Here is a 13458-nt window from a genome sequence, read left to right as displayed (position 1 = left end):
ACCCGTCCATCCATTTATCTTGTGAGTTTCTCTTGCCCTCCAGTCTTATTTTGCTCTTATATAAAGCTGATTCAAACTAACATGATAGCAACACAGTTATGCAAGTCATTTAGCTGTTCCTAAGAACACCCATTAAAAACAGCCTAGCAGTTGGGAGTACAGACTTGCTAGGTTAGCTTCTGTGCATTTCGTTCAATACTTTGTTCTCTCCAGCACTGAAACTCAGATGTAGCTAGGTGTACAATCTAGTCTATGATTTATGTACTATATTTCTTCCATTGTAAATTGGGGTTGTGCTTTGTGGAAGTTTAGAACTAGGCTGGGAAAATCCTGAAGCTAAATGTGAACTGTAATGTTGATGTGTCATTTGACTATTCCCTGAAACTCTAGCTACAAAGAGAAAGTTATTATGGTGAAGAGGCTAAAAGGCAAAGTCTTTAATTCCTTGGGTACCTTATCTTTGAACATAATGCATTACATATTCTAAATTAGGTACATTTGCATACACCTACTTAATGCATACAGGTACCTGATGTGCTTGTGGAAGTTACTATGGCTGCCAACTAGACATGGGCAAATAAGCAACTTAAGCACATAAAAAATGCATGCACACACTCAAAGGACACTTGTGTACATAAGGTAGGCATACGCAAAAGCAAATATGCAATTAAAGTATCATGGGATATTGAAAAACTGGCCTGAAATATGCAATTATTTGACTTTTGTATGGCCTCAGGGATCTATGGCATGCATTTTCCACTGAAATTAGTGGAAACTCCTTTATAAAACAGAGGAATATTGTAGAGAACGAGGTCTGACTATGGAGCAATACGCAGTATGAATAAAGGCAACACGATGATAAAGCGCATCACAAATCTGGGTTCGGATAACTAAAACCCAAACCTTTAGAGTCATACCAAACAGAGTAACTATTAAATGGAAGTGACTTGACTTACCTTAAAGGAGATTTCATACTGCTCTCCTCCCCATATTTCTAAGCCTGGATCATAGCCACCCAGCTCCCAAAACCACTTTCGGTCCACAGCAAACAGACCTCCAGCCATAACAGGAGACCTGAGGAATAATTAAAACAAATTGTAAATGACAGGCACCATCATGTCATGCCTGAAAAACGGAGAAGATCAACAATGCACATTGACAGATAATGATGAGGCTGCTAGCAATTGTCAGTATATGTTTGTGTGTGTGTGTGTGTGGGGGGGGGAGGGTGGTGGGGTGGGGATAGATGTCAGGTTGTTTTAAATTGCTGGAGAAAGGTGGATCCTAGATCAAAGTTTCATGACTAATCTCTCAGAAATCATCATCTAGAGCTACTTTATCCTATGATGCTTAAATACTACTGCAGCTGAGAGCTATTTTATGAAGAAAAATATAGCGTGGGAGAACATGGCAGATATCTTTTACAAATAAGTTTTATTATTAAACAATTCAGCTATATTTGCTAAATCAAGATTTTTTTTGTTCGTAGGAAAAGGACTCAGGAAACATGTAAAAGTGCTTCATGTAATTCCCATATTCCATATGAAGTTATGCACTTTTGAACTTCCCATCCCTTTCCCCCATTAATATGTGAGCAAAACAGGTTAGTTCATTTCAGTTTCACAGTTGCTCTCTTAAAGAGAGCAGAACAGTGAAGGGGGCTGGCTGCAGAGCAGTGACAGTGGTTAGGAGCAAAACATCTGCTTGAAATTTGTCCCACATTGATAATTTACCTCTCAGGCGAATACCTCAATTTTTGGGGGGGGTGAATATTCACATGAATACATTAACTGAATTTTCATTAACTGTTTTCTCACTCCTTTGTGTTCACTTTCCATAGATGACAGAGCAAATGAGTTTACAGGAGGAAAGTTTTAAGTTAATATTAGAGAACATTCATGGAAAAGTGAGTTTCAAATTCACAAACATGAGTATTTGTACTGGAAATCTGACAGTAAGAGTTATAACTCATCTAGTCAAGGAGCAGAGATCCTGATTCTCCAGTGTGTCTGAGCGCATAGGCAGTCACAGGGTATCAGCACTGACTCCCAGACCCTGGCCACTGAGCCACTGTGGAAGTTAGAGTAAGGCCCCCTTCTACTCTTACTTCTGTTAGATGTGTGAGCTCAGATCGTATCCCAGCATGGCATCACGTGTAGTGGAACTCTGATCCATCATAATCCCCTCTTACTTCATTCTTCCCCACAGAGCACTTTCCCTCCCTCTTATGCCATGGCAGGAAGAGCTTTACAGTGGCAGAGCATCCCCCTACACATGGTATTCTGAAAGCATAATAGAAAATGATTCTCTCCTCTACGTTACAGATAATGAACAAAGGATGGATAGAGGTTTTATCTCTTGCTTCCACTAAACAGTTTGTTTTTGTGCAGTGTTTAATTCTTAAGATTAAATTACATTGTGTATTAATTATTCTGTAAATGATAAGAAGTTGTAGTGGGAAGCCCTCTTTTTTTAAAGGATAAAAAGTAAGGTATTTCCCCAGACAGCCCGTTTTTCAAAGTAGTTAGTAGCTCTTTTTGAAAAAAGATTCAATAGTTAGCTGGCGAAGCCACAGCCTATAACATACTCTGAATATAAATGGGCTTTTTACTTTTATTGACTTTTTGTACCTCAAATATTGACTGTCTGTCCCACAAATGAATAAATCCAGTGAAATCCTATTAGAAACCTTCCTCTGGGGTTTTTCACTGCTATAATACATTTTCAACTCCAACCAAAAGTAATTCTAATTACAACAGGTCCCTTGTGACTTCAGGTTCAAAATAATCAAAACACAATGTCCACTTACAAAGTGGAACTTGCACGAAGGAAGCTTATAACTCGATCTTTACAAGCATGTGAAACGGAGCCTCAGAAATCACTGGGGGGCACACAGGCTCTTTAGTGCTTTTATTCAGGTGTTTTTCATGACCATTCCTCTGGACACAGTGAAAAAGGCAGCCCCCCCCCCCCCCCAGCCCCCGATTCAAAGAAGCCAATCAGATTTCATTTGTCTAATTAGGGACTTCACGTTGGGAAACAATTGGCAGGCATTTACTGTACAAATGATACTGTGCAGCAAGAGCTTATATACAGACTTTACACCTATAACATAGGATCAAACTTGCTTATTGCTGGTTCATTAAAATTCACAACATTTATTATAATTAGGCAAACTACTAAGAGACTGGAACAGCAACCTTGCACACTCAGTCATTAGAGGGCTGAAGTGATAGTCTGGACAATTTTTTTCCGTTCAACTGTAATTCCTGGAGCTGAAGCCAATTAGTATGGTTTCCTCTTACTGTTTCCAATCATGACCCCTGGTTGGACAGTTTCATATGTGGTGATGGGTTTGGTATAAATATCTATATAGACTGATAGCTTAGTGTGCTAACTAATCTAGTTATACGGCCATCTCTGCAGGACATCCCTAACATCATGCATTAGGCTTGCTTTTGTCTCCCATCTCTTCTGGGAGTAATTGTGATACACTACACCCCAGGGGAGCAAGATGCTGAATGCATATGAAGTTATGAGAATTGTGTTGTATGATTGTCACTAAAATATGGGAAGTGCCCAGAGACTAGCTCCCCAAAGACGGGGGATAACCAACCCTCTGGCGGGTGTCGAACAATCGTCAACTGCCATTGTCCAGCAAGGGAGTTACAATTCAATGACTCACTTGCACAAGGCCACGCTAGGGGAATTGCTCAACCTTGCCCAGTAATTCAGCAATGCTCACCAGACATGCCTGGACTTGTGTTCTCCAAGCACATAGACCAGGGGTGGGCAAAATATGGCCCGCAGGCAGGATCCAGCCCATCTAAAATTTCTGTCTGCCTGCCATGACTAATATTTCTGTCTGGACTCCTCTGCCCCCTTGTGATCTCTGAGTCCGGGCTGCTAAAAGTCCCATGGCATAGTGGGGCGTTCAGGCAGGCTGCCTGCCAGCCGTGGCCCCATGCAGCACCCAGAGTGGCTGCAGCCGGTTGCTGCTGGCATGTCTCTGTGCGTCAATGGCAGGGGGAGGGAGGTGGCTCCACACTTCTGCCCCCACTCCCAGCACCATCCTCACAGCTCCCACTGGCCAGAAACTGGCCAATGGGAGCTGTGGTGGTGGTGCTTGCGGGTGCTGGCAGTGCATGGCGACCCTCTGCCCCTCTTTCCCCACAAGGGGTGCGCAGAGACGTGCCAGCAGGCCGCAGCTGCTTCCGGGAGCAGCATGGGGCTATGGCAAGCAGGCAGCCTGCCTGAGCCTTGCAGTGCCGCTGGCCGGGAGCCGTCTGTACCCCTCACCCTCTCCTGCACCAGCCCTGAGCTCCCTTCTGCACTCAAACTCCCTCCCAGACCCCACACCCCCTCCATTAATATAGTAGAAATGTGCGGCCCGTGATTACTTACCAAAATTTGTGGAGTGGCCCCCCGCAAAAATTATTGCCCACCCCTGATATAGACTAAGGGTAAAAAACCGAACACAGTGGGCATATGCTTGGCCTTTTCTCCTCCCCTGACCTAAGCTGCAAGCAACAAGAATGCTCGGAAGACGGAAGGCTCCAACAGAGGAGACTGGCCCAAGTTTAAGAGACAAGCCTGTATATTAAGGACTATAAGATCCAGTAGGGTGGGAACATTGCTCCATCTTAATACTGTCTAGTGTGATAAGGGTTAAGGTTTAGACTGCATCCTTATATTTTCTTTTCTGCTGGTAACCACTCTGACTTTTTGCCTATCACTTAGAATCACTTAAAATCTTTCCTTTGTAATCATTACACTTGTTTTACTGTTTATCTTTACCAGTGAGTTTGCCTGAAGTTTTTGGCAAATCTGCTCAGGTTTACAAAGGCTGGTGTATATCCACTTTCCATTGATGAAGTGGTGAACTTGCATTGTTCAAGAAAGGGTCTTGAGCATGGTATATTTCTGAGGTAGAAGGCTGGGAGCTGGGGGGATTTGGCTGGTGCCTTTTTCTGCGTGATTCATGAGTGGCTCAGGGAGAATTCATGGATTTTTTTGCTGGGTGTGGGGCTCCACATGCTATTGTGCTGAGTGATAACAGCACCTGGAGGGGTTTGCTGCTTGTCACTAGCAAAGCATTCTGAGAGACAGCCCAGGCTGGAGAGATAAGGGGGCGCCATGGTCCCAGGTTGCACCCCAGGGTTCCTGTCACAGTAATATTTTCTTATCCCATCTTTTTTGAGACAAATTCCAGTTACCTAACCTCACATTTTAATACTTCGTCCAGCAGAATTTGGTCCATCAGCTCTAAGAACCAGACCATTACACACATAAAGGTTTTTCTCTGAATCTGCATCGGAATCTGTGTCCAACTAGCTACATTCAAGTCCTAAAAAAGTTCTGCTCCTTAATGGTAGGAGATAGTGAATGAGTGAGACTGGTCTGAAGTGTGGAGAAATGACCAGTCCTGTGCTTTTCTCTTTGATTTTGGCCTTTTAGAATATTTGGATGTCTTGTTTTCTTCATGGTTGAGGAGAAATGGGAGACGGTCTTGGCACCTCTTGTGGCTGAAATATGATTTGTATTTGGACTTTGCAATCCTTGCCCTACTCCAATATAAGGAGAAGGATCTGGAGCCTGAGGATTCATGATATGCCCATTTGGTGGCGGAGTAGGAAGCCATGACTTATGGCTAATAAAGGGAGAGATCCCTGACTGCTTTCCTAGCATAGACAGTAATAATTTTAAAAGCTTATAGAAGAATCTTCCAGACCTGGGGGATTCTGGGGAACCCAGAAGTCTCCCATACTTTGAAAAACATTGCTCCTTCTCTTCTAACTATGCAGAGATAGACAGGTGCACATTGTGGCTCTCTCTTCTCTTGGTGGAGCCACTTTAGCACACCAAAGTGTATCTCTGTTGACCTCTGCTCTGGGGAGCAGGAGTGGGATGACGTGTTCTCTACATGTGCCTGCTCTCCTGATGGTGCATCACCTTTCCTTGCCTGCAGAAGAGTATCTTATAAATGCAATATGACTTGTATTATGATTAATAATATTCCTCCTAATTATGCATTAATGTAAGAAGAAACTATGATGATTCTTCTTCCTGGAAAAGACCAGAATTATTTACTAAGGTCTTACGTACATCAGGCAAAAATCTGCCTCTGGCATCATTCTATGCATTAAGTAAATGCAAAAATGTAAAAAATGATGTTTCATTGTGATTAGAATGGAACATAGGGCATTAATATAATACCACATGCCATGCAGCACAGATGCTGGAGTCCAAGATTAGCAATGAAGTGGTTAACCTTCTTTCCAGGCCTCTTTCTGAAGCCTGGTAGGTTTATAATTGTATCACATTGCATTCATTTAGAGCACTTATTTTTTTCCTGAGAGAGATTCACCAGTACCAGACATCTAAGTTCTACTTAGGTCTAACCAGAGCCTAAGATCTCATTTGTTTTTGTTTTTTTATCATATTTTTATACAAAAAAATTCTGCTCACTAAGTTTGCTGATTTAATTTGGTTCTCACTACCGTCAGACTTTTGTACAGTAATTCTTATATCCTCACTATGAATCTTTCATTGTTGCTTTAATGTTCATTCTCCCATTCTCTCCCTATTTTTGCATTAACAGTATGAGTAATTTATTAGTGAAAGTATTTTAGAGCCACTGTCAAACTTAGACTAACTTTAAAACAATTTATATTTGTATAAAGCCCATGAAACAATCATATAGTTTTCATTATTTTATCCCTACCCCTTCCATTGCTAATCAGGCAAATTCTAGTGTACAGACAGGAACTCTTTTCTGATCAGTGACCTGACTCTGTGTGTCTCTAGCTATTGCATTAATATATCCCATCACCAGACATAACTAAGACTTACATTTTAACTTAGGCCTAGTAAACCCAAATTGACTACCCAGAATTCTGCTGCTTAAGGTCTCAATTCTGCACTGGGATCTCAAGTTTAAGCATGTGCTTGCTGAATTGAGGCCCTAATGAGGATCCACGCACTTCTGCAGGGTCAGGGCCCCATTTATTTTTCCTGGCTGTTTCATTCATGGATACCATATCTGCCGCCAATGACCATTTGTCACTATGGGAGAAATTCTCATGTCACACTTTGAATTGTGACATCACTGAACAGAGTTTTCAGGATGCAATCTATAAAGGAGAGATCTTACTTCTATAAACTTACAATTTGTCATTATAGATGGTGGAAATATGATAATAATGTAACATGATTTTAAAAATGTAACAACAATTTTTTATATTATCTAACAGTTTCTGTAACACTCTAGTGTCTTTCATTATTTATGGTTCCACTCAGTCTGACCATCTTGCAACCTTCCCTCTCATACCGTCATCTCAATTTGGGTAAATGCATTTTTTTTAAAGCTGCAGCTGTAACATCAATTCCATTTCAAGAGTATGCCCTATGTTTCAACCTGTAGCAGGTTTTCAGTCCAATGAACTCTCTTTCCTCTTATTTCATGACTTTGTTCATATCACAACAATAAGTTCCAGGGTGGAACATAACAAATATATTCTGAAAGTCAAAGCATAAATGGTGTCAGTATCTGTTATATCTCCTGACTGTGTTTTGGAAACAATAACCTCAAAGAATTCTACTACAAGTTAATAGACTGTCACAAAGCATGTCAACTGTGCAAGGTAAGAAGCTGCCATAAGTTCAGTGTGCTGCCAAGTCCCATAAATGAGATTAGAAGATGCAATTTTGAGGGATTTAAGCAGCCTAAAACCTCCCCTACTGACTCTTGATGAGGGAAGATGATGTGCAAGGGATGAGATGGAAGTCCATTCTACGTGACACACAGCTACATCATAGCCATGGGAAACTGGTGCTGCCAGCGCCACCCAGTCCCACTCCATAAGTGGCTGCACATCAACTCACCAAGTCAGTGTTTTCTGACACCCATAAGTAACACACTATGTACAGTCAAAGCAATAGACACAGTACATTTCCTGCCCTCCTTTCTCATCTTTTGGATGAGTAAAACTGAGGTCCTGATCACTTGAGGGGACGTAAGGTCCCATAGCAATTTTCACACGAGCAAGTGTGTGAGGTGGGATGGGGAGTGGCGGAGGGGGAGCGGGGGGGAAAGCGGTGATAGCCACTTTTTACTGGACCAAATTCTAATTTCTGTACTTCTGGTTTGTGTAATTGTATTCTATCTACTTAGATTCCCTCTGTAATTTTAGAGGGCTTTAATATTCTGCACGGCCTAACCTAAGTTGTGTAATGGTATTGTCACTGTTAAACAGCTGCCATGTTTCAATGCTGCTTTTCATTAATAGGGGAAACATTTGCATTTATCTCTCTGTTGAATTCATCACATCTGTCTGTCTACAGTATCAACAGCTTTAAGCTCAAAGCCATCCTCTAGAGGCAAGACACAAAAGATTAGATACCTGAAGATACCGGGGTAAGATACTCATGTCTGCTCTGGCCCCCTCTAAGAGGCACAGCAGAAAATCTCACCTTATTTTGCTACTGTTGTTTAAACTGTGTTTTGCTGAATGTTACCTTGAATTTTTTTAAAATAATTTTTAAAATGTTTCATGTAGCTTAAATAAAAATAATACTGTTAACATACCATAATGGCTATAAACCTATAGTGATAAATATCCTTCTAATTATTAATTTGTATTTTAATTCATCCCTAAAGTAGCATTTTGATATTAAATATAAATCATCCTTTTCTGTACATGGATGCAATTAGGTAAGAAACACAAGGACTCATTCTCATCACACTGATCTTACACTAGTGTTATTCCATCAACCACAATGGAGTTACTGTCATGCCTAACACTGCCTAATTCTAATTTGGACCCTTCAATGCATCCTCATCATTGTTCCCTTCTCCTTCAATTTAATAGTTGAGTTCCATTAATTCTCACTATAAAATAATGCTTTTTTGGTGAATTTCATACTTGTGAAAAGATGCTGCTATAATAGCCTTGAAGACTGGATACCTCTAGGAACAGGATTTGGAAGGGACAGACAGCAGCCACACACACTTTCCTATAGTACCCTTGCCACTGTGCCTCAGACTTGACCTGGAAGATACACCACTAAGAGTGGGAAGGTAGCTCAGTTTCCATACCCATATAATCGATCGCGTCTCTACTAAGACTGCCAACAAGAGTTCATATTGGTGCCAGTTGTGGCATAAACTTGCCCACTAGGAACAGAACGGAATAAACATGATAAAACTCTGCATTTATACAGTGATTTTCATCTAAGACTATTAAAGTACTTTACAAACATCAACTAATTTCGTCCATGATAACTTTGTGAGCTGTTATATCAAACAAGTAAATTTTAAGTAAACATTAAATAACATTGTGGTCACTTTGGCATTTCAATAAATACTTTGGTATTATAAACACTAAGAAACTAGGAATTCTCTTACATAACCTATCACATATTCAATAGAACACTGCTGCAATGTGTAAAAGTCAAGCTTACGTTTCTTTAATTAGAATTTAATGAAAATCTAATTATACATATATAACTCATGTAGACATGTATATATGATACACACACAGTAAAAGCAATGAAAAAGCAAGCTTAAATATATGTATTCATATGCACGTGTGTATATTAGTATTTTTAAGGAACTGTAAAAGCAATAACTCAAAAAACTCTAACTGATCTAACATGAATGTCAGTCCATCCTCCTGCTCCACCAAAAGCAGAGTGTGTAAAGAAGAGAAGAAAGTCCTTGAGGTGTGAGTTATAAATATTTTAAAGCCTTGTTTTAAACAAGGCTTCTTTGTATATTTTTCCTAGCATGGAGCCCACAGTGGATAAACTTTTAAGTTATACTTTCAGTTAGTATAAAAGATACCTGACAAAATCATACCTTGCAGCTGAACCACAACGAGAAATCTAAATATAAAGTATGGGGCATTTTATTTTTTAAACAGAAATAGTCTTCTAAGTGAAAACTGGACTTGGATCCTGGCTCTTCTTAATTTACAATACATTTTTTTTCATAGATTCATTGTTATTTAGGTCAGAAGGGACCATTATGATCATCTAGTCTGACCTCCTGCACAACGCAGGCCACAGAATTTCACCCACCACTTTTTAATCGATGGAAGTCATTTGTCAGGGTTATTCTCTGTGAAAATAATCAGCTTTGAAAATTAAAGAAAATTCCATTCGAGGCAAAATATTGCACACTGTCCAAAACCGAGAACCTACATTTAGGCCTCTTTTTGAAAGGGTTCAGTGTGAGGCACGTCTGAAACTAAACAGCTCTTTTGGAAAAAGATACAATCTTCCTCATCTTGTCAGAAGGAAAAACTATGTTAGATTTTGCTTTAAAAGCTGACTCAAGGTCAAAAAGCCAGCAGAGAGATTCTGGGTAGGCATTCTTCATAGCCACAGAATCTCAGAAGCCTGGCAAGTTGCCCTTCTTTGTTCATGTAAAAATCCAATTATTTACATTATGAAAGGGGACTCCATAGGTCAATAGAAGGCACAAATGAGGGTCATGGTGCAACTACAAGTCTCTTCTCTATTCCCTGAGGGGTACACTGAGCTGGAATTTTAAAGCCAGGCCAATGTTCTGCCTTAGTATACATCTTGTTTTTTTAACAGGAATAAAGCTGTTCTAGCTAACGAGGGAGTCTCTAGCTATAACAAGTGGTACTTTACACCAAACTGACATCTTAATAGAGATTAAACTTCTACCTTCAAATGAAAAGCAAGGCCAGCTATATATCATCTAGGTCAGTGTTTCCCAAACTTGGACGCCGCTTGTTCAGGGAAAGTCCCTGGCGGGCCGGGCCGGTTTGCTTACCTGCCGCGTCCGCAGGTTTGGCCGATCGCGGCTCCCACTGGCTGCGGTTCACCGCTGCAGGCCACTGGGGGCTGCGGCAAGCGGCACGGGCCAAGGTTGTACAGTAACTAACACCACCTTACCAGTCCTAAGGAATAACGATAGTTCAATATATTCCATCAATATATTCAAGCAAATGCACTAAGAATATACAGGGATAGTAGGGCAACAGAATTAATATCCATTCACAATATGTACCCTCTTTGTAGACAGTAAATGAATAAATCAAAGAACTATCTTCCTTGTCCAAGGCCTACTTTTGCTTTGTTTGTGTTCTCAGTAGTTTCATAAGCAAAGCAAAGAAACATTTTGAGATTCTCTGTTAAAGATGGCTGTATGCACAGCTGATCTACTTCTGATCCATGAGTATGCTTCAGGTGTGGGCTAGCTTCATATGACTTTTCTCAACTCCCAAGGACTCCATACTTAGTAGTGTTCTCCTTCGCTCCCCTAAAATGTTTGAAGATAAATTATTATAACAGGTTCAATCAGCATGGAGAGTTTATTATTGAGTCATTCTTAATTAGTTTATTCCTTTAAAAAATGCTAATACTACAAATGTAATATGTTATGAATTTATCCTTCAGATAAATACATGGACCAGATTCTGAGCTATGCCTCTCAGGGAGGTGCAGCACAAGGGGAACAGCCCAAAAAAGTGACTTTACATCTGTATGTAAATGTGACTTTTCACCCCCAGAATTCTGGGCTGCTCCAGAGGCAGGCATGTCTGCTCCCCACATTTGTCAATGGGCTTCTCTAAGGATCAAAAGACTATGAGCTTAAAATGCTCCAGCCACACCCTGTCCCACCTTGCTGCTTCATAGACCAAAAGAACATGAGCACAAAGGGATCCAGCCATGCCCCCTCCTACTCCTGGCATACTCCCTGTGCTGCAGATAGGCCAGCATAAGGCTGCCTAAGCTAGATCTACATGACACCAGTACTGGACCTATTCCCAGAATGTTGTTTAAGATAGCTTGAAGGATCCTTTAGGGCAGTTAAAGCCACTGTAAAGGAGAGGCAGTGAAACGAAGAATTTGGTCCTGTTATTTTTCAGAGTACCGTCCATCCTAGAAACCCTATTAGAAGAAATTCTCTGAAAGACAGAGAGATTTGAATGACAAAACTCAAATACTCAATGAAATAGAAACACTTTCCCCACGCCAACCTCCCCTCCTCCCCAGTTTTCAGACCTAGCGTCTCATTGCAAACCAAGGCTTTATATGTATGACAGTGAATATTATAGGGTGCAAATGTGTAAAGTCTATACTTAGTTGACCAAAGCAGAACGATGACAAGGGTTTATTCCCTCGCACAAGATCATCTTGAATAATGAAGATTTTTAAAAAGAAGCCACACAATTACGATACGCCGCTCCCTTTCTTTAGAGAAATCCTTTCAAATGCGGCTGCTGGGCACACTTTTGGATGGAATCAGCTTTTTCTTCAGGCTCCCTTGAACATGCACACAGTGATACTGATTCAAACAGACGGGGCCTTACACTTTGCTAAGCAGATGAGACACACAGTTAATGATATGGCCTGTGATCTGCCATGGAGCAGAGGATGTGGGTGAATATTATTCCTTTGATCAACCTATCCATAGTACTGTCAGCATCTGCACCCTCACTCCCCCCTACTGCCCTAATCCAGGCTTCAGGAATGGGCATAAAAGGTAATTTTAATATTTCATTTACTCTAGTCTTTGGGGATTAATATGGAAGTCTACAGCAATTACATGGTGGCGAGGATGAAGACCAAAGCCTATGTAGCTTCACGTCTGTGCTACATAAAGCAGGTCATCCAGTTACCAGTGGACAGCAATTTCCAGAGAATGCTGTAATTAGATTGTGAAAAGCCAGCAAACACCATGAACTGAAGAGGCAGATATGTGGCCAAATGTAATTTGGGCTCCTGAAATGTACTCTTAGCCTCATCCTTGCTATTTATTAAAGCTCTATAATATACTATGTTACACTATAATGGAGGGTAATGGGAAAGCAGGCATACCCTATTATGGAGGGTAACAGGGAGGCAGGCAGTTAACTATAATGAAATTAGATTCCTCCTTGCCTGCACCAGAAGCACAATGACATTTTCTTGTAAAAGCTGTGAAAGCAGTTTCTCAAAAATGGAATTGACAGAAAAACACTGGAATCCACTTCACAGTGAAGGATGAAGGAACTGAAAGCTGATGAGATTGAGCACTTTGTTGTCCCATAGTAGTGTCTGCTTTTAATTTGATGTTGTTGTAAAGATGGGCAGGCACTGCTGTGGAAACCAAAGGAAATGAACCTTCCTTTTTATCACTCCACAAAAAGGGGAATTGTTTTCTCATTCCCAGTGAATCAAAAGGAAAAAAACCCCCAAAAACCCCAAACAAACAATCCCCCATCTCCATGATAATAAAAATAAAATGAAAGTCAGGCATAGGGACATCTCTCTACACTTGCATAGTTCATTTGTTATATATTAAGAACCCAGGAAAATGTGTCTTACCAATATTATATGTTAGAGAGAGAGAATCCATATTTTGATCTATGTATAAGAATACCTCAGAGTTTTAACTTCAGGATCCTGAGGTATTTCTGAAAGGTTTCCATTACCTTATTT

The 13458-nt window shown here is 40.6% G+C and overlaps 1 protein-coding gene and 1 long non-coding RNA gene across 6 annotated transcripts in view; one reads left to right on the top strand and one right to left on the bottom strand.

Annotated features, from left to right (window-relative positions):
- GALNTL6 (polypeptide N-acetylgalactosaminyltransferase like 6) overlaps positions 1-13458 on the bottom strand; it is a 901649-nt gene that overhangs the window by 82305 nt on the left and 805886 nt on the right. For all 4 annotated transcript variants that reach the window (XM_043545990.1, XM_043545991.1, XM_043545989.1 and 1 more), the window contains one exon: positions 957-1074. In XM_043545990.1, the coding sequence (XP_043401925.1) occupies positions 957-1074 (118 nt within the window). The remainder of the gene's footprint in view (positions 1-956; positions 1075-13458) is intronic.
- Positions 1-13458, top strand: part of LOC122465705 — a 167727-nt gene that overhangs the window by 143811 nt on the left and 10458 nt on the right. For both annotated transcript variants that reach the window (XR_006290725.1, XR_006290724.1), the window contains exon 4: positions 8344-8416. This is a non-coding gene — a long non-coding RNA (uncharacterized LOC122465705). The remainder of the gene's footprint in view (positions 1-8343; positions 8417-13458) is intronic.

This window comes from Chelonia mydas, chromosome 4 (genome assembly GCF_015237465.2).
Source record: "Chelonia mydas isolate rCheMyd1 chromosome 4, rCheMyd1.pri.v2, whole genome shotgun sequence".
In the NCBI taxonomy this organism is placed as follows: domain Eukaryota; kingdom Metazoa; phylum Chordata; order Testudines; family Cheloniidae; genus Chelonia; species Chelonia mydas.
This window is presented reverse-complemented; position numbering and strand designations above follow the sequence as displayed.